The sequence below is a fragment of the Camelina sativa genome, chromosome 3 (assembly GCF_030686135.1).
Source record: "Camelina sativa cultivar CO46 ecotype springtype chromosome 3, ASM3068613v1".
In the NCBI taxonomy this organism is placed as follows: domain Eukaryota; kingdom Viridiplantae; phylum Streptophyta; class Magnoliopsida; order Brassicales; family Brassicaceae; genus Camelina; species Camelina sativa.
Window position 1 is genome coordinate 15,638,886 of NC_141882.1, and position 21,536 is coordinate 15,660,421.

The window sequence follows — 21,536 nt, forward strand, 5'->3', positions numbered from 1 at the left end:
CAAAAACCAAACAAAAAGCACTTTCAAACCAAGTACATACATAATGTGCGTTAATATTTTTTTCACAAGTGTTTTATCTTTATTTCATACAAAAGCCATTACAAACGAGCAAGTTAGTGGAGTAACCACTTGATTCAAAAGTAAAAGGAATTATTACAAAAAAACTAAGTATAATAAAAAAAAAACTGATCTTGATAATCTTTGTCTTTAACTGATCTTTCAGTAAGGCTAATTTACATAAATAAAAACTCCATCAAACAAAAACAAAACAAATACAGCCAATCAAAACCACACAATAAATCATCCATAGAATAATTCACAAATAAGATGTTAAAGATATAATGAATCTCTAATCCAACATAAACATACAAAAAACAGAAGACAACACATGATAAAAAAAAAACCACACACAATAACTAAAATTACAAAAAAAAAAAAACAACACAAAAAACCTTTCCCGCGGGATAGCGCGGATACTATCCTAGTTATCTCAAAATTTGTTTTTGTTTTAGTTGATTTTTTTTTAAATCAACTTTATCGACAAGCTTTAGAAAGAATTTATAAATCCAAAAAAAAGTATATACTACACGATTTACAAGTTTATCTTCACTAAAAAAAAACTAAATCAAAATTTTTAAAGTATTCATTAAAGGTATTTAGGTGTTTTACGTCAACTTTCAAATATAGACCTGTGTTGCTCCCAACTTTGAGCGCGATGCATTTTTACTTGTCAAAGAGGTTATATGATAACAATTTTTCTGGATCAAACAATTTTTAAAACAAAAGTATTGAAAATAAAGCCGATCAACCTAATATTAGAATGGCAATTCCCTACAAAAATTAACACCTATTGAAATTATTAAATATCCACTAGTTTTGTCAACTGAATTTTAAAAAATCGCTCCTTCTATATGATTTTTATAGATAAATTAATAATGTTGAGCAAGTAGCAACAAACATATTTTTCTTTGGCTTACTGTAAACTAGAGTCTAATCAGCTGAAAAATACAAAAAAGAAGGAAAAAAAACAGACACTTCGATATGAATTTTATTCAAATCATAGGGTGATGAACTGATGATTCATATATGTTTGTGAAATTTTTCTCTTCAAACAAAACTAAGTATTAATTTTTTGCCCGTTTCTTTAGAGGCACGGCAAGTAGAGGGTTGGTCTTGTGCACTGTTAAACCAAAGGTCTCTTCCATGTCCAAATCCGCTGAACTAACACCGTTTGGAAGCTTCCACTCAAAGGCACATAGAAGAGAAGCAAGCATGAGAGGCACTATTTTCAAAGCCAAAGGCAGTCCCGGACAAATCCTACGCCCTGCCCCAAACGGTGTAAGCATATAATCAGTACCTTTTACATCAATCTCTTTCCCTAAAAACCTCTCTGGCTCAAACTGAGTAGGATTTTCCCACAAATTTGGGTCTCTTCCTATGGCCCAGACGTTCACAAGAACCTGAGAATCTTTAAGCACATGGAATCCAAGAATCTCTACGTCGATTTCGGCTTTTCTTGGTAGGAGAAATGGAGCAGCCGGGTGTAATCGGAATGTTTCTTTAATGACCGCTTGTAAATATGGCAAATATGAGATATCAGACTCTTGGAAGCCACTGTTTTGCCCTATCACCTGATTGATCTCGTCTTGAACTTTTGTCATCGTTTTCGGGTTTCGAAGTAACTCTGCCATTGCCCATTCCACGGTACTAGAGTTTGTATCAGTGCCCGCTACAAACAGATCCTGATTATACAAGTACATATTATATATCAGTGAATAACAAATATAGAATTATGCTAATAAGCTAAGACTTACAAGAAGTAGATGTTCGATCTCGTCAATGTTGATTTCAGGTTCATCTCCTTGTTTGAGATCGATGAGCGCATCCAAGAAGTCTCTGCTCGAAACATCTTTCTCTTTTGTACGCGATGAGTTTTCCACAACTCGAGCATCATAAAACCCTCTAAATACCTTGAACAAGCTCTCTGAGTTCCCCTTCATCTTCTTACTATTACCTTGCAAGTCAAGAAACCTCATAAAAGGGAAGAAGTTAGCAAGGTCTGGGTTTCCGTTAGATTCCATGTAACCAGTCACCATCTCCTGAAACGCACTGGGATCTTTGGAATCGTAACTACCGAGATTGACTGAAAACAAAATATTCGATATGATATTGAGAGATGTGATGAAGGATGCACGACAAATATCAATTGGCTCTTCTCTCTCACTGCTTTCACTCATGAAGTTGATAAGTTCTTGGACCTTCTTCATCCTCAGAGCTTTGGTAGCCTCGATACGTTGCGGAGAGAACAGATGAGTAACCAATAATCTCCTCAACATTCTGAAGAGAATTACATAAGTAGAAACATTACGTAACCATTAGAAACAACTCAGGAAATGTAGTTAGCTCAGACAAGTCAAAAAGATGTTCTTTAAAATATATAAAGCAGTTACCTGAAACGAGGAGACGACGGATGAACCCAGCCAACAGATAATTCATGATGATTGTTGGATCGTATCGCTTCATTTATGTACCGTCCAGACAAGATTAGGTCGTGTGTTCTTAGTACTTCTCTCGCAGCGTCTCGTGAAGCTATGACCACTGAGTTTAAACATCCAAGCTTAAGACTCATGACTGGTCCATATGTTTTTGAGAGTTTCGTGAACGAGTGGTGTGGGTTCTTTCCGACTAGATGAATGTTTCCGATTATAGGTAACCGTGGAGGTCCCGGGGGTGACATGGATACTTGACTGGGGCTCCGTCGGGATCTTGCCGTGGTGAAGAAAAGAAAACATGATAAGATAAAACAGAAAAGGAGAAAAATAGACTGTCCTGAGATGAAGTCCATTTTGTTTCTTAAGTGATAGAATACTACATTAATCACATTGTCTAAAATAGCATAGATATATAGAGGAGAAACAGAAGTTGATAAAAAAGGAAATGGTATTACAATTTCATATTGATGGGCTCCAAATCCTTGCCAGTGACCTCAACTTGCCACGGAAAAAAAAACAAAACTCATTTGTGACTACAGTAGAAAAGTATGCAAGGGCGCCAAAAGTCGTTGTTAAAGTACAAGTCCTGAACTAAATTACAAAAAAGAGAAAATTAGAGTTTTAGTACATTTTTAAAATTTAATTAGAGAATTAGTATATTCACTATTTAAAATTAGTAAAAGACACACTTTCACTATTTATTATTATTTGAATTACTTTTTAATCCTCTACAAATCATTTTATTTACAAGTGTGCTATTGAAATTATATATATATATATATATATATTATTAGATTACTCATTGAATCTTATAACTTAAATATTATTCAATATATTTTTTTTTTTCTAAATTTTTTCAGACACAAAAAACTATGTTTTTTTTTCTTTATAATTTGATATACATTTTGTGTGATGATTTTATTCTTTATAATTTGATATACATTTTGTGTGATGATTTTATTTGATAATGTTAAATATTTTTTATAAATTTTGTATCCATAAACCTTATTAAATATACAGATGTCTATACACCTTATTAAGTATACAAATGTCTGTACACCTTATTAAATATACATGTGTCTGTACACATTATAATGTGTACAGATCAAATTACTAATAATACACAAGTTTAACCCATACAATTTATTTAGTGTACTTATATATATATATGTTAATATACATGTATTTATTTGTACAGTTGATATATAATAGATTCAATATTTATCAAATAAAAATATTTATAAATTCTGTACACTAAATATGTTGTACGGATGTCATTTGTGCAACTATCCCACTTTCTCATATATCTCACATCTTTTCTATTACACAAATAGTAAAAGTCATCTACTTCTCCAATTATAAATAGTAAATGTACTAAAATTCCAATTAAGTTTAAAAAATGTATTATTTTGCAAACAAACCCTTACAAAAATCTATATTCCTATTTCTTTAATATGATGACAAAACAACTGTTCACTTTACATATTCATATCTATTTGGATTTTGGACACTGAAAAAGAAAATGAACATTATTGGTTTAGTAAAATTTTGTGTCACACGAGTTATTTTTTTCTCTACCACAAAACATTGTAAATTCCAACGATTGAAAATGTCATAATTTTTTACAGTTTACGGTTTATAGGTTTTCGATAACATGAAATCATATAAAATCATATATATATGTCAGCTCGGTTTGGTTCCTGTTGTTCATAACGTTATTCCATGTTTTTACATTTTTTTTTTTTTAAAATTTTATTTTTGTAAACCGAAAGATCCTAAATAAGTCAAAAAAAAAAATGTAGATAATAGAACTCAAATAATTATACGTCCAATATAAAAAAAAAAACAATCTTACAGAACATTATTTAACACAGTATAAATTAAACAATTAGAATTATATAATTAACCTAGATAAAAAACATAATAAAAATAAAAATCAAATGGTATTTAAGACTAAACTATAACCAAATTAAATCATTTATTTCGGTTAAATTCTGTTCAGTTTCTCGAATTAATAAGTTTGTTTTGCCCGATCAGTCAGATAATGCATCAGATACAAAGCATCAAAAAACAGAAATCGTCAAAAAAAATCATCCAAAAAATGTAGTGGGATATTTGTTGGCAATTTCCAAGGAATTCACAACTAAATTACAACGTAACACTGGGACTCTGTTTAGAAACACGCTGTTATTTTCTTCTTAACTTCATTGGTGCTAATAATGTCCCCATTAGATACCAGCTGGCCAATCAACTAATCAAGCCAAGCTCAATTACGTGTTGTGTAAATTCAAGCGATTGCATCTTCCTGGAAATATTGGATACCGCCCAAGAAAGCCAATTACAAATTTTGCTACACCCGCTCATCACCATCATAGAGTATTGTTATTCTTACTTTTAATCCAAATTGTTTTCCACACGCCTTTGTTTTTTAGAAATGGGAACCAGTTCGTTAGTTAAACCCAAACCGAAAGGATATTTCTAATTTAAACATGAAGATTTAGTCAAAACTTAGTTTTAAAAGGAAGAAGAAGAGATTGTGTATGCCTAACTAATTATTAGTTATAAAAATGATTTTCATTCTATATCATTAAATTGGTGTGTATGTGCATTAAAAATATAAAAAATTAACTCAAAGGAAACCATAAACTGAAGATGAAAATTCACGGATAGAGCTTAGATATAAAAAAGTCAGAGCCAGTATCAATATGGTCCTCCTATTGAGAATAGGCAATATAAAATGTTTTGGTCACTTCAAGCCCAATAACAAATACTAGTTCAGTAGCCCAACAAGCTGTTCCACCTTCTTTGCAACAAAATGACAAAGAATATACGAAATAGAGGAAGATGATTACGAAGGTACATGAATCAGCTGAAGAGAGTTGTGCGCTGGTTCTATCTAGCCGTTATGATTTCCTTTTGTCAATAGAATGTGAGTAGAGGATAAACTTGTCATAAGATCCTTAGGATGTTGAAATAGTCTACAATGTTCTTCTAGATATATAAATACAATCTTGATGTAATGAACAAAATATCAATAATACAGTCAAAGTTTCAACATTAAAAAATCCTTCTTTCGTTTATTTTGATGGTATTAGAGCTTTTCTAAAAACCCAAACAGATTGCTTTCATAGCAGAAAGACTCGATCCTTATCATTTTTCATCCAATATTCATGTTGCTAGCTCTGTCACCATCAAGCTGAGTGACACAAACTACCTCTCGTGGAAGACAACTTAAATCTTTACTTCGTTTTCAGAAGCTGCTTGGTTTTGTTAATGGTCAGATTCCAGCACTTGCGGCTACTTGTGTCACCACAAACAACAACGTTCAAGTCACCAATCCCAATCCAGCATACGAAGCTTGGATCTAAACTGATGAGCTCACCAAGTCGTGGCTCTTTGGAACACTCTCTGAAGAGGTTCTCGGTCTTGTTCATGCTCTACCTACGTCTCTAGAGGTATGGATGTCTCTTGCGTCTAACATCAATCGAATTTATGTGGCTACAGAATGTGAGTTACTACATCGTCTCTGATAACAGGATTTTCACCCAGGGTATCAATTCCCTATGCAGTTGTAGTACAAAGGGTTATCAATCCAAATGTTGTTTATGCTAGCCATCAAGGATGCAGTCAGAACAATACAAGTCAGGCCAAGCAAAAGTTGGTTTTGATCCAACAATCCTAAAATAATAGAAGAAAAGAGTGTAAACAAAGAACCACACGATCTAAGCACTCGATGCAAGCATTCGAGTACAGGATCGGGTGGGGTGATCGAGTGAGAAAATGAAGTACGAACAACTCGAGGGGTTACTCGAAGCAGGTGATTGTGTACCTGTTCGGGTAATGGATCGAGTGATTAATAAAAATGCAAGTAATTAAAATACGAAAGCTTCTAAGGATGGGGTGATCGAATCCTAAATGTTCCTAACCAGTACAGATGTCTTACATGCCTCAAGCAAATATTCCCTAGACAATGAATCTCTAATATCTTGTTAAAACACTCTCGTGATAGAAACAATCAACCTTGATCACTCCCCTACCGAACTCTCGTTGGAGAAACATGACCAAGCAGGCAATAAGAACCGATTCATTATTGTCAGTAAACCCCTTACTCATCTAATGTCTTAGGCTAAGTGAGTAAACCTCTAGCATTGGTTGATTCAAGCATTTCATCTACACCTCTCGGTGGTAAAACACCTTAGATCTAATTTCACTCTCTCATTTTGTTGACAGCATTAAGAACACCAATCTAGAAGGGAATCTATTAAACATATACGATCAAACTAAGACATCCTAACCAATCTAGAACACAAAATCATCTATCCCATCCCTAGAAACTTTACTAAACTACTCAGATCTCATTGCAAGAAAAACATAAGCATAAACGAATGAAAATTGCATTGTAATAAACGGTAGAGTAGAGAAGTAAGAATACAAGATAGAAATCTAAAGAAATGATAAAAAGCTATGACACAAATCCTAACAAAAAGGTGGAAAATGTTTTGAGTCGCTCAGTTCTCTCACAGAAGCTCTCGCTACTCTGCGAGGAAGAAGAGGGTGGGGTTTATATATGGAAACCCATTAACCCTAGCTTCCTAGTCCTGCCCGAGGGTCTGCTCGATGGGGTGCACGAGGATGTGCTCGGGTTGCTCTTCGAGTAGACTCTCGGGTTGTTATTCCTGCTCTTGGATCCTCCTCGATCGTGTTGGGGTTCGGACTGTTCTTCCAGCTCGATGGCTCCTTCGTGTATATGCTCGGATTTGTCCTTGTTTCTCCCCATTTTAGGCTCTAAAGCACATGTTTTCATCCAAAGTATGCAAATGCAAGAATGCAACACCCTAAATGGCCTAAAAGTGAACTCCTACAGTTAATGACCTAAAAATGCTAAGGTAAGGGTATAAACAATGCAAAATATGGACAAAAAAAGGATGCTAAAAACATGTAAATTAGAGAGTTATCAGACCCCCAAACTTAAATCTTGCTAGTCCTCTAGCAAGGAAGTAGGAGGGTGCGGTTTGAAAACTGGGACTCATAACCTTTATATGCTAAGCGAAGGAATCAAGCTATAATCCTTAAAGATAGTTTAATTGTGCTAAGATCAATCAACATACTTACAAATATATTTTTATGCTTATTACCATGCATCGATCTCGTTCAACCTCCAACTAAAAGTAAAGAACATCTCTTTCACATTCATTTAAGTGTTTGGCGAATTCTTGCAAATGGAAGGTGAATCAAGCTCAATCGATTTCAAGGCTAAGGCTTTTTGGTAAGGTGGTTTCAAACAAATTCTTTGGGTGGTTTTCTCTCAAAAGAAGGAATGCTAGACAGTTGTAAAAACTATCTAAGATTGAGAACAATTTGGGCATACAAAACTTAACTCTTGATAGTCTACCATTTTCTCATTCACCTTTTATTTAAAACCCCATAGAATTTAATTACCCACAACATTGATTTTAACTCTTTTTTTTTGTAATCCCTAAGGTTTAAACTTTAAACATCTAGCTCTCTTCTTTTTTTTTTTTTTTTCTTTTCTTTCTTTGCTAAACTCCTAATATGTATGTTTATATATATATATATATATATATTTATATATATTATTTTTTATTTTTCTAGGAGACTAGCAAGATGTTTTCTCTTTTTTTTTTTTTTTTTTTTACTAAGAGACTTAGAGCTACTTGATTCTAACCTTAGGGACTTCTTTTCTTTTTTTTATTCCTTAACCCAATCCAAATAAACATGCTAACCACCTATCTTTCAAAACCGATTCTATTAGCTAGTTCAAATTCTAACTTAGCTAAATCAAGAGGCAGTTCTTTGTCGTTCTCAATACTCTCAAGGTTTCACAACCTATAGCACAATAAAAAAGGCCTCACTCAACAATTCACAACAAGGTTTGAAATAAAGTTTTGGGTTCAAGGGTAGAGAAAAACAAATCGAGTTAAATGAAAAGATTGGTAAAAATGGAGTGCTAACCCGAATTTAGAGCTACCATGAGCAAGTATTCAAATTCCATAAGCAAGACAATTTAAGCTCAAATTAAGTCCAATTATATAGAGATGTTCAAACAAGTGAGGAAGCATTCAAAAGACACAAGGTTCTAAACAAAGATTTTTTCATTTTTTCAAAGATTGATCTAGCAACAATGAACCGTGACTAAGGGCTATAGCTTCAGTGCTAAGGTTTGATTTTAAATAAGGTGGTTTTAATCATTGTCCCCTAACATGCATATGCAACAATCCTATATAAAAGAAACTAGACTCAATCCTAATATGTAAATGCAACTACATGAACACTCTTTTATATTTTCAAAAAAATTTCAAAAAAAAAATTTTGGGTTTTTTTATTGCAAACAGATGCAAACTCAAATGAAAAAAAACTAGCATGCAAAGATTTAAATAAGAAAATAAAACACAATGTTATATACATCCTATGACCCTCCCCCAAACTTAAATTACACAGTCTCAGTGTAAATAAAAGTCTGAAAAAGGAGTCCAAGAATCACACAAGATAAAATAAAACTAAATGCAATATTAGTTACAAACATTGGATGAAAGTGGTACCTCATGGGTTGGTTAAGAAGGAGGTTGTAGCAGCCTCCATACTCTCCAACGTGTAGCCAGGGTCGTCACCGGCTTCAGCAGGCGCCGGGATTCGCTCATCAGAGAGCTCAGTTATGTGCACAGACGACTTGCTCGGACCAGCATCCGAGGGGTTGATCGGGTAGGTGCCCGCGTAGGTCATCGGGTATGGCATCGGGTAGTACGACGGGTGTGGTGGAAGAGGTCCGGAATGATCACATGTGTAGCCACTTGCAGGGTGCATCGCATGCTACCAAGATTGGTGTGACCAATCTTCCAATGGAGATCTCTCTAGCTCCATCCCTCCTCTTAGTTTTCATAGCCCATGACTTGAGGTAAAGGAACTGATCGAGCAGCACAAAGACCATACTAGCGTCCGTAACATCGCCTACTAGTGGTGACCATCCCTAGCATTGTCTAAAACTCCACACAAGGCAATATCTAGCAGTTGGAGCTTGTGATCATTCACAATCCCAGTCTCCTTTCTAGCAAAAAGAGTGCAGGCGAGGGACTTGTGAAAATACCTCAAAACGGGGCTCCTTATTTGAGCCGACTTGGAGCTTGTGGACTTTTAAGGAAACTTGTCACCTATTGTCAGCCATAGGGACTTCATTTCTTCCTTGCTCATCTCCATGTTCTCTCCACTCCCATCCTTGAAACCATATAGCTTCTCCATCTCCTTGTAGGTGAGTCAGTACTCCTTGTTGCGCACGGAGAAGGTGATGAACCCGATCCCCCCTTCGGGTAGTAGGGTCGAGTGGTCCTCAAAGTAGTGCAATTTTAATGTTGAGAGAAAATGGAATGTTTCCTCCTCATATGCCTCAAGGTTGGCTTGCATCATCTTGCCCAGGTGGCACATGTCGAACAGGAACTCGACATCTCTTGCGATCCCCAACTTCTTCATCGTTTCTCGGTGAGGGTAGCGGGTACCAACAAAACTCATCTTGCGGAAAACCTTGAAGAGTTTTGCCGGAGTCTCCACCTCCTTTTGCTTTAGCCTCCGCGAGGCTTGTCGTGTTCGTTCCCTCTGCTCCTCCTCTCGCCAGTGGTTCTCCTCCTCTGGATCTCGATCTTCTTCTTCCGCTGCTCTCTGCCACCTTCTCAGCCCTTTCGGCGGCGGGTCTCTTCCCCCTTGCAACCGCGGGTATGCTTCTCAACCTAGAGGATTGGATCTCCTCTGGTTCTCCTCCACCGGCATCAGAATCGACCTCCATAGGGTCAGTAACGGTTCTTTCAGACGTAGAAAGGTCCCTACGTTGAGGAGATCGGCGGATTGCAACAGCGATTGGGTCAGGACAGAGAACACGGGAATCCACACGATCAGTTGCTCGAGCACCGGATCGGGTGACGGATCGGGTTGAGCATTGGGTTGGGAAAGCGAAACGTCCAGCCAGCGGTTGGGAATGCGGAACGTTTCCTCTTTCTTGGGATTCTCGAGGTTCCACGGAATCACCTCCGGTTGTAGCAGCGGAGGAGGTTGATCTCCTTCCCTTCCTTTGGTAGCTTTTCGTGTGTGGCTCCATTATCGAATCCTTGAGAAGAAGAAGAAAACTAAGCTTCGAGATTAATATTGTTAGTTCCCAAAGAAAATCAAATATCACTCGAGTTTGAGAGAGAATAGAAAGTAGGGAGACTAAAAGCTCTAGGGTAGAATGACTTATTGGTGGTGCTGAGGGAGAAAGGTTCGAAACCCTTAAATAGGGTAGGGTTGGCAGCTTGTGCTTCACCGAGAGTGGGCTTGGCTTGTGGAATTCGGACTCCACTCGCCACCCGAGTAGCGACACGATCAGGCGCGTCGAGTATGGTGTCGGGTTGTGCCTCGAGTTCCCCTATTTTTCCCTTTTCATTTTTTCTCTTTTTTTTTCTTTTTTTTTATAAATAAATTTGCAAAAATAGAAAACAAGATTTAAAACAAATAAAAGAAAAGAAAATTAAATAGAAGATACTTTTGGGACTTCCTCCCAATTGAGCTTGTTTAAAGTCACTAAGCTTGACTCTTCATGCTCCTTAAGCATGGGATCTTTGAGGGAGAGGTTCTGGAGTCCTCTCCACTGTAGCAAGCTGATTCAATTCATTCTCTAAGTCTTGTCCAGGTTCCACAGCAAATGTGGTGTTGACTTCTTCAAGATGTTTGACTTTTCTCTGCTTTGTCTTAGTCGAAAAAGCTTGACCATCAATGGTTGGCCTCTTAATTTCCTTCTTGACATCAAACTCCATCTTGAAGTGCTCCCCATGCTCAATTTTTATCTTCCCTTGCTTCACCTCAATCATTGCCCCTACTGTTGCCAAGAATGGTCTTCCCAAGATCAGTGGATCGTCTGGTTCCTTATCCATATCAAGGATCATGAAATTAGTGGATCCACCCTTCCAGTTCTGAGAGGCAAATTTTCCACGATCCCAATTGGATGTCTGATTGTTCTATCAGCTAGAACCAAATACAGACTACTTGGTTTGAAACTGGTGAAACTTAGCTTGTTGGCTACTGACAGTGGCATGATGCTGACTGAGGCTCCAAGGTCGCACAAACAATTCTTGAAAATCCGAAGTCCTATCGAGCATGGCAAAGTGAAAGAGCCAGGATCTTCCAATTTTTCCTCGATTCGCAGCTTAGGGTCTAAGCACACTCCACTCCTGAGAATTTTATACCCAATCTCCTTGACAGCTTCCTTAACCTCAATCTCCAGCTGAACTACCTCCTTGGCGACTTCCTCTTGAAGTTCGTGTGGTGGCAAAAGTTTAGGAGGTGGAGCTTTACATTTGGCCATACGCTCTGCAAGCTCCTCCAATTGGATGTCAAGAGCGGCATTGAACCTTTCCTCTAATTCCCCTTCTGCTGCTATAGGTAGTTGAGGTTGATCTTTCATCTGAACATCTACTCGATGCATCATCCGGTCACCATCATCGGGTAGGTCATCGGGTTCCACCTTGGGTTGTTCTTCAATTTGCGATCCTCGAACATGTGCTCGATCATCACTCGATCAGTCTCCTCGGATGAAGGCTCGGGTTCATACTCGGATATGTAGTACTTGGCCTCATTTCTCCCATAGTGATCCATAGCCTCCCCATCTTGAACATCATTGTCCTCAGTGAGGTAGTTCTTATAATCATCATCAAGGAAAATGGCTTGAGCAGTGGCATATGAATCATTATGAGTAGTCCTCATAATCATAATCATTTGGGTTCTGAACAGCTTTACCTAGAAGCTGGTTGATCTTTGGAGGTAGTTGGTTGTTGTGGTGGCCCTCGAGGTACCTCAGCTTAGTGTTGAGGGATTCATACTTGGCGGTCAAATCATTGTATCCCGAATCGATCTTGTTGCTCATCTCGTCAAATCGTTTTGCGTTGTCCATAGCAGCGGATGCCTAATTTTGAATCATCTGCTGAATTAGGCCGCAGAGTTCAGCTTCTTGGGATTGGTTCTGCTGGCCTTGCTGTTGTTGGAATCCAGCTTCTTGAAGATTCTCCCCATCTGGTTGCAAAAAATGCTCTTCTTCTGAGATTGCATTGACATCCTGCTTCTGGTTGAGTAGCCTATCGAGCTTGTCATTGAGGGCTTTCATGTCCCTTCTGTAAGTGGCATATTCCTCTCTTGTGGATCGCACAGTACGATCATACTCCTTATTATAATGCCCATCTGATTGAGCCAAGTTCTCAACGAGATCCCAGCCTTCATCGACATCCTTTTTGAGGAAGTTACCATTGCTTGCGGTGTCCAGCAACATCTGTATCTTGGAGACCACTCCTCTGTAAAGTGTACTCAGCAATGAAGCATTGCTGAAGCCATGATGAGGACATCTGGTAGTGTATCCCTTGAAACGTTCCCAAGCTTCATTGAACGTCTCATTGTTCTTCTGAACAAAGCTGGAAATGTCATTTTGCAGCCTTGTTGTTCTGGAGTTGGAGAAGAATTTGGCTAAAAACGTCTTCTTGCACGCTTCCCAAGTGGTGATGGACTCCTTGGGTAGTGATTTCTCCCAGAGGTGCGCTTTGTCTCCTAAAGAGAATGAGTTTGAATGCATCCTCACTAACTCCATTTATCTTGGTGAGGCTACAGAGCCTATCAAATTCATCCAGATGATCCAATGGGTCCTCCATTGGCAATCCATGAAACTTGTTACTCTGTATCATCTGGATGAGACTACTTTTGATCTCAAAATTGTTGTTCTGGACAGCAGGTGGCACAATGCCATTCCTTTGAGTATGAGTAGATGGAGCATCTCCTGCTCCTATGTTGGTCTTTGCTTGAGGAGCTGGTGGACCGTTCTGATTGTTCATTGTCTCCTCAATGATTGATGGTTGCGGTTGTTGAACTTGTTGTTGTTTGAGTAGCCTTGGTCTGTCGATGTTGTCGATGAAAGGACTCAAGTTTTGGCTACCTCTAGATCGTGTTTGCATGCACAAGTAGATGACCGAGTGTGTACACGAGGGTCAACTCGATCCAGGTGGGGACTCGGGTTGTACCTGAGACTCAAAAAAAACAAGAGCAAAAGCAAACAAGTCAGATTCCGAACCAATATAAATAAAAGAACTTGATCTAGCAAGTGCTGAAATCCTAAACGTAGCAAAATAAAATTCAACCAAATGGCAACAACGCCAAATTGATAACAGGATTTTCACCCAGGGTATCAATTCCCTATGCAGTTGTAGTACAAAGGGTTATCAATCCAAATGGTTGTTTATGCTAGCAGGAAGGATGCAATCAAAACAATGCAAGTCAAGCCAAACAAAAGTTGGTTTTGATCTAACAATCCTAAAATAATAGAAGAAAAGAGTGTAAACAAAGAACCACACGATCTAAGCACTCGATGCAAGCATTCGAGTACATGATCAGGTCGGGTGATCGAGTGAGTAAATGAAGTACGAACAACTCAAGGGGTTACTCGAAGCAGGTGATTGTGTACCTGTTCGGGTAATGGATCGAGTGATTAATAAAAATGCTAGTAAATAAAATACGAAAGCTTCTAAGGATGGGGTAATCGAATCCTAAGTGTTCCTAACCAGTACAGATGTCTTACATGCCTCAAGCAAATATTCCCTAGACAATGAATCTCTAATATCTTGTTAAAACACTCTCGTGATAGAAACAATCAACCTTGATCACTCCCCTACCCAACTCTCGTTGGAGAAACATGACCAAGCAGGCAATAAGAACCGATTCATTATTGTCAGTAAACCCCTTACTCATCTAATCTCTTAGGCTAAGTAAGTAAACCTCTAGCATTGGTTGATTCAAGCATTTCATCTACACCTCTCGGTGGTAAAACACCTTAGATCTAATCTCACCCTCTCAGTTTGTTGACAGCATTAAGAACACCAATCTAGAAGGGAATCTATTAAACATATACGATCAAACTAAGACATCCTAACCGATCAAGAACAAAAAATCATCTATCCCATCTCTAGAAACTTTACTACACTACTCAGATCTCATTGCAAGAAAAACAAAAGCATAAACGAATGAAAATTGCATTGTAATAAACGGTAGAGTAGAGAAGTAAGAATACAAGATAGAAATCTAAAGAAATGATAAAAAGCTATGAGACAAATCCTAACAAAAAGGTGGAAAATGTTTTGAGTCGCTCAGTTCTCTCACAGAAGCTCTCGCTCTCTGGTTTTTGGGTCTGCGATGTGCTACTCTGCAAGGAAGAAGAGAGGGGGTTTATATATGGAAACCCATTAACCCTAACTTCCCAGTCCTGCCCGAGGGTCTGCTCGATGGGGTGCACGAGGATGTGCTTGGGTTGCTCTTCGGGTAGATTGTCGGGTTGTTCTTCCTGCTCTTGGATCCTCCTCGATCGTGTTGGGGTTCGGACTGTTCTTCCAGCTCGATGGCTCCTTCGGGTACATGCTCGGATTTGTCCTTGTTTCTCCCCATTTTAGGCTCTAAAGCACCTGTTTTCATCCAAAGTATGCAAATGCAAGAATACAACACCTTAAATAGCCTAAAAGTGAATTCCTACAGTTAATGACCTAAAAATGCTAAGGTAAGGGTATAAACAATGCAAAATATGGACAAAAAAGGATGCTAAAAACATGTAAATTAGATAGTTATCAGTCTCATTCTTCTTTACATGAAAGATAAGAATTTTTCTGTCTATTCCTGAGAGTTTTGTGATGTTTGTGATAATCTCAGTTCGATAGGAAAGCATGTTAATGAGTCGATGAAGAAAGGCATCATGATGGAGAAAACCGAAGGTCTCTTCAGTGTAAGACCGAAGGTCTCTTCCATTTACAAGGCATCATGATGGAGAAGACCGAAGGTCTCTTTAGTGTAAGACCGAAGGTCTCTTCCATTTCCAAATCCTCAGAACCGACACTGTTTGGAAGCTTCCACTCAAAGGCATGGAGACGAGAAGCAAGCATGAGCTGCACTGTTATCAAAGCCAAAGGCAGTCCCGGACAAATCCTACGCCCTGACCCAAACGGTGTAAGCTCATAATCAGTACCTTTTACATCAATCTCTGTTAGGATTTTCCTTGAGTGTTTAACCGTGAAACTGTCGAGTAAGACTAACAGGTTTGTGTTTCCTTGTGCTCTGTTTTTATGTTTTGCAGGTTTGTAGGTTTGTAGTGCAAGAAAGTAAAAGGGACATGAGGATGTATGAGTTCCCATGATCAATGTGATCTTGGTACGTCTAGGTGAACCTGAAACCGGTTCACAAAGGAGTATCAGAGTAGCAATTACAACTTGAACAAACTCACCCCAAGCTCACGTCTCTCACCTTACAAAGAATCAGACCCCAAGAAAAACCAAGAACAATGAAGAAGACAAGAGTCTCTCACACCCACTCTCGGTTTCTCTCTCTCTAACCTCCTAGTCATTTTCTCTGTAATGTAACGCCAAATGTTTCTCTGCTTTGTTCCCTCTGCTCCTCTCTCCTTTAATAGCCCTCTGTCGTTGTCTTGCAAGGTGATACAAGACAAAGTCGTACAATACACATAGTTAAGATGTGATATCACTTAAACGACAGGGCCATTGTCGTTTGTCTCCTGGACAATCTTCTTAGCAGACCAAGCTGGGCCTGTGCTACCGTTACCGGCCCAACTCCCTGAAGAAGCCCACCTGTCTGATCCAAATCATCAAAACGACAATCTTTTTCCCTAAAAACCTCTCTACCTCAAACTGAGTTGGATTTTCCCACAAATTTGGGTCTCTTCCTATGGCCCAGACGTTCACAAGAACCTGAGAATCTTTAAGCACATGGAATCCAAGAATCTCTACGTCGGTTTCGGCTTTTCTTGGGAGGAGAAATGGAGCAGTCGGGTGTAATCGGAATGTTTCTTTAATGACCGCTTGTAAATACGACAGTTTTGAAATATCAGACTCTTGGAAGTCGCCGTTTTGCCCTATCACATGATTGATCTCGTCTTGAACTTTTGTCATCGTTTTCGGGGTTCGAAGTAACTCTGCAATTGCCCATTCCACGGTACTAGAGTTTGTATCCATGCACGCTACAAACAGATCCTGATCAACACATACAAAGAGATGTCATATTTATCAGTGAGCATATATATATATATATACAGATCATGTTATGGTAATAAGCTAAGACTTACGAGAAGTAGATGTTCGATCTCGTCAATGTTGATTTCAGGTTCAACTCCTTGTTGGAGATTGATAAGCGCATCCAAGAAGTCTCTGCTCGAAACATTTCTCTCATCTGTACGCGATGAGTTTTCGATAATCCGAGCATCATAAAACCCTCTAAATACCTGAAACAAGCTCTCTGAGCACCCCTTCATCTTCTTACTATTGCCTTGCAAGTCAAGAAACCTCATAAATGGGAAGAAGTTAGCAAGGTCTGGGTTCCCGAGGGAAACCTGGTAACCAGTCACCATCTCCTGAAACGCACTGGGATCTTTCGAAGCGTAGCTACCGAGATTGACTGAAAACAAAATATTCGATATAATATTTAGTAACAGAGGAGTGATAAATAAATATTATGCTTATTTTTATCATTGGCAAAAATAACATTCTCATTCTTTTTCCTATGTCTTGTGTATATAAAATACCTTTGGTTTAAGTAATTAATAAGTAAACTGACACAATTACAAAAAAAAAATAAAAAAAAAAATCTTTAAAAGTCCCATATCGGATAACGTGAAGCACAAAGAGGCATTTATATGCGGAGGGAGAGAAGTATATGATTGCTGAGCTTAGTAGCGTGAGCTTGTGACTCAAGTGAGAGCAAATGAGTAATTGGGATGTTGGTTCGGTACAAGTGGTCGAGTTCTGACTGGGTTTTCACTGACTTGCCCGATCCAAGCCAGGAGCTGAGTTATGTGGTTTGAGCGGAGGCTCGGGTCACGTGATTCTTAGAGCGGAGGGCATTGCGTGAGGCTGGTTTCACAGAGCAGCGAATATTTCCTGCTTCCGGCAGTGGATGGATAACAAGTCGGACCGTTTGGACTCACTATGATCTCATGGACGAAACTCAACTGGACCAGTTACTTTTTTATTTTTCAATCACATCACCACACAGACCCGGTCCACAAGGGAAGCCATTGAAACCAATGATTCGGGCCTTTAATTTTAAAGGCCTTTTTACATAGAAATCTTTTAAACAATATATATGTAAAAGACATTTTTTGTGGGTAGAATATGTGTAAAAGCTTTTTTACTTATATGTAAAAGACCTTTTGTTTTTGTTGAATATATAAATCTTTAAAATTGTGGTCTTCTATAGAAAACCTAAAATTTTAAAACACTAGCAAAAAAAAAAAGGCACGTTTTGAAATTTTTGCGTAGGGTACTCGTGAATGTCGGGCCAGCACTGTCACCACATTTCAAGACACATAGTAAGAGGAAACATTGAATCTACAACATAAATTTAAGAGTTAACAATGACCAAATATTAAGAAACACAAAATCAGAGTTAATGCCAAAAAAATAAGAAAAAAGAAACACAAACCTCTTCGAAAGTACTCCAGTTTTGTTGACAACCTGATGAACTAGAAGTCAAAGAGAGAATCTTCATTGCTAGTTTAAACAAATTAGGCACACCTGTTCCGTATGTTGACCACCAATTCCCTAAAATAATCCAATTGCAACATAAGAGATAGTTTCACAAAACTTGAAGTCATCGAAGGTAAAGCAAAAAGGCGAGAGAAAAACCTGGTTCAAACTTATCTGTGTTTTGTTCACATCCTCTTATAGCAAGAGGCTTTCCAAAAAATCCAAGTTTATCCTCATATTTTTTAAACTCATTGACAGCGTTACCTTGTTTCTCGAACTCACCATGGTAAAAGTCCCAACACATTTGAGAAAACCAGTCATGAGTGTCGCATCCAGCTGAACGGTTGGTTCGTTATAGAAGTAAAACGGGTTCAACAAGTAGGCAGTCAAATGTAATGGAGTATCCAACCTACCTTTGATTTTCTCATCAATGATCTCAATGATAGGTTGGTAATACTTTTCCACATTATTAGTAGATGCTTTGATAGATCTTTTGGCTTCTACCAACTCTCAATAAACAAACCCCATTGAAGGTTTTTTCTCTCCATCGACCATCCTAAGAACTTTAACCAAAGGCTCCAAAACCTTAACAACTCGTTCGACCCCATTCCAAAACGCAGGGCTTAAACAAGTGTAGTAAGAACTTCTACCCTTTACATGTTTGGATTCCTTGCATCTGTCCCATTCATCACTAACAAACATAAATTTAACCTGTTCTTTATTCTCCAACAAGCTTTGCAAAGTCAAGAAGGTTGTAGCAAATTTTGTGACTCCACGCCTTACAATATCCTTTTCCTTTATACGAGATCTCATTATACCTAAAATTTTCCCATGACAATAAATGAACGTGGTCACAGCCTTAGCTTTATCAATGTACTTTGAAACCTTTGGCAACTTAACAATGTCTTCAAGCATCAATTTAACAGTATCAGCAGCGCATGCAGACCAAAACACACCTGGTCTCTTCTCTTTCAACATCCTTGCAGCTACTAAGTTGTTCTCCGCTCAGTCAGTTATCACCTGAACAACTTTCTCACCACCAAACTCTTCTATGCATTTATCAACATACTCAAAGATAAACGCACCAGTCTGAGATTCCTTCGAGACCTCTTTTGAAGAAACAAAACTACTCCCTCCTCTTGAATTAACACAAAAATTCACAACGTTCTTCTTTGTGTCACTAATCCATGCATCTATCAGTACAGAACAACCATTATATTCCCATCCTACCTCTAACCTCTTAAGTTTCTCACTAATAACTTCTTCTTCCTCCTTTAACAATGTATCCCTAAGTTCACACTGGCTTGGTGGAACCCAACCAGGTCCAAACCTTCCTAAAGCTTCACAAAACAACCTAAACGAATCGCTCTCAACAACATTAAAAGCAATACAAGACTGATATATCCATCTAGCACAATATTGATGCACAACCAAATCATTACTTTTTTCTTGTCCTGTCTCACCACCTAAAGAATCGTCCGGAGTAACGAACTTATCCATCGGACCTTGAACTATATCAGGATTCTCATCCAATTCATCCTTCACATTATTAATATCAACCGCAAAACTGAACAAATCCGGTTCTCTATTCATTCTCCTCTTCTTCTTCTTCGCTTCCAAGATCGCTTTCATACATTTAGATTGGTCTTCTTTCGTAGACCGTGGACACGAGGATACAGTCCCTTTACGGTGAGCGATATGCTCCTTAATCCTATACACTCCTCCTCCCATTCCTTTCCCACACAGTTTGCACTTCACTCTATCTTGATTCTTCGGGTCATACAAAGTTCCGTATTCCCATCCGACATCACCAGAGTTCCGCTTCAACGACGACGTTCCCAGTGAAAAATCCGATGTCGAAGACGAATCCATATAAGCAAATCTGTATATTTTCAGGGAAGAAAATGGATCAATTAGATTATACAAAAGGTTGAAACATACAATCAGTCGAAGAATTGAATAAAGTGATACTGATGAAATTTCTCACACACACAACAGATTTTGAAAAATTCACAGACGAATGATGAATACAAAGCAAATCAGTGACTGGAATAAAAAAAAAATTATATATACATTTCACAATCAACTCACCTATGACGGAGAGAGGCCCGGAGGAGATGAAGTGTTGTTAATCACTGAAGCTGTATATCTATTCTATTAAAAGTGAAGTAATCACTACACTTAGATTGGACCATGACTTTGTTTTGCCACATTTTTCATTAAAAATGATTAGAGAATCACTTAATTTAATTAAATTAATATATAGTTTCAATTTATCTCAATGACCATTATACTCTTGGGTCGATTACTTAAAACTAACTAGGTCGCAACGCGGATCCTCTCTGACCCGAAAATAGAAGAAAAAAATTGGCGGATCTGTTTGTTCTCCAGATTAATAATTTTTGGATCCTATATATTATTTGATTAAAGAATAGTTAAACACACAACCAAACAGATGTATAATCCTCATAAATAAGGAAACTAGTATTAGAGTATTTAATGGCTTCAATAATATCAAATATTAACTACTACCATACTTAATCCCTATAATTATTATGAATAATAATAATAATGAGAAATCATTAATACTTATCAATTGTGATTTTGTTGCTTCCAAAATAATCAATAGATTAAATATGAAATTGTATATATATGTAACCTTATTTGATTTACTTTTATACTGTGAGATATTTACGGAAACAACAAATCAACTTAATACAATTAAATAAAAACAAATCATCATTTAGTTTAGATTTTTTAATATTTCCTTAACGAAATTATAGTAATTAATTATGATTAGTATATATAGAAAAAATAAAAACCGCATGAAATTATATATATGTAAAGTTGTAAACTAATTTACAGAAAATGTGTATTGTATATCCCACATCGACTAAATATTTTGGAATATGGTTCATAATCACTATAAATATATGACTAATATGTTTTGAGTACAAATGAGCACGAACCTTGATTTATCAGGTATCCAAATTTAACAGTTTAATTTGGTTCTATATTTGAGCATATTTAAACTTTGAAAAAGTAAACATACTATAATATATTTACGTTTTTTAAAAAAGTTTAAGAGATTATAAATATTTAAATTTTTATAAAATGTTTAAATTATTATAAATATTTGAACTCCGTCGAAAGTTTAAAATATTATAATATATTTAAGTCTATAAAATATCTAAGTATATTAATATTTTCACTCTTAAAAAATTTAAAATATAAAAAAAGTTTGAGTTAAACCCGTTAAAACATGTATTTTTATCAACCTATAAATTAAATTAGTTTTTTTCAATTTTGCTGAGATTTGATATATCAAATATTAACTTCTAAATGATAACCTAAATATATTTAATCTCACTATAAATACAATGGTTTCCTAACCATTGAAATATCTCACACTTAAAACAAGTAACTTCTCCTCTTTCAACGAAAAACAAAAATAAAGAAAAACTCATCCTCTTACAAAACTACTATCTGATATTACGGTCTATCATCTTAC

At 37.2% G+C, this 21,536-nt stretch overlaps 1 protein-coding gene, 2 non-coding genes and 2 pseudogenes across 4 annotated transcripts; 2 read left to right on the forward strand and 3 right to left on the reverse strand.

Moving 5' to 3' along the window:
* Positions 1–888: 888 nt before the first annotated feature.
* Positions 889–3,023, reverse strand: LOC104777374 (cytochrome P450 76C4-like). Its single transcript, XM_010501610.3, has 3 exons — positions 2,451–3,023; positions 1,815–2,337; positions 889–1,742 (listed from the first exon to the last, which is right to left on the reverse strand). The coding sequence occupies exons 1-3, from the start codon at positions 2,843–2,845 to the stop codon at positions 1,125–1,127; spliced, it is 1,536 nt and encodes a 511-aa protein (XP_010499912.1). The 5' UTR covers positions 2,846–3,023; the 3' UTR covers positions 889–1,124.
* Positions 3,024–12,847: 9,824 nt separating this feature from the next.
* On the forward strand, positions 12,848–12,954 carry LOC147946984 (small nucleolar RNA R71). Its single transcript, XR_015595613.1, has one exon. It is a non-coding gene; the product is annotated as a small nucleolar RNA R71 (small nucleolar RNA).
* Positions 12,955–15,271: 2,317 nt separating this feature from the next.
* Positions 15,272–16,980, reverse strand: LOC104779065 (cytochrome P450 76C4 pseudogene; annotated as a pseudogene).
* Positions 16,981–16,997: 17 nt separating this feature from the next.
* Positions 16,998–20,066, reverse strand: LOC104777375 (uncharacterized; annotated as a pseudogene). Its single transcript, XR_015593263.1, has 4 exons — positions 20,013–20,066; positions 18,185–19,907; positions 17,982–18,100; positions 16,998–17,887 (listed from the first exon to the last, which is right to left on the reverse strand). The product of XR_015593263.1 is annotated as an uncharacterized LOC104777375 (transcript).
* LOC147946985 (signal recognition particle RNA) lies at positions 17,220–17,524 on the forward strand. Its single transcript, XR_015595805.1, has one exon.
* Positions 20,067–21,536: the final 1,470 nt, after the last annotated feature.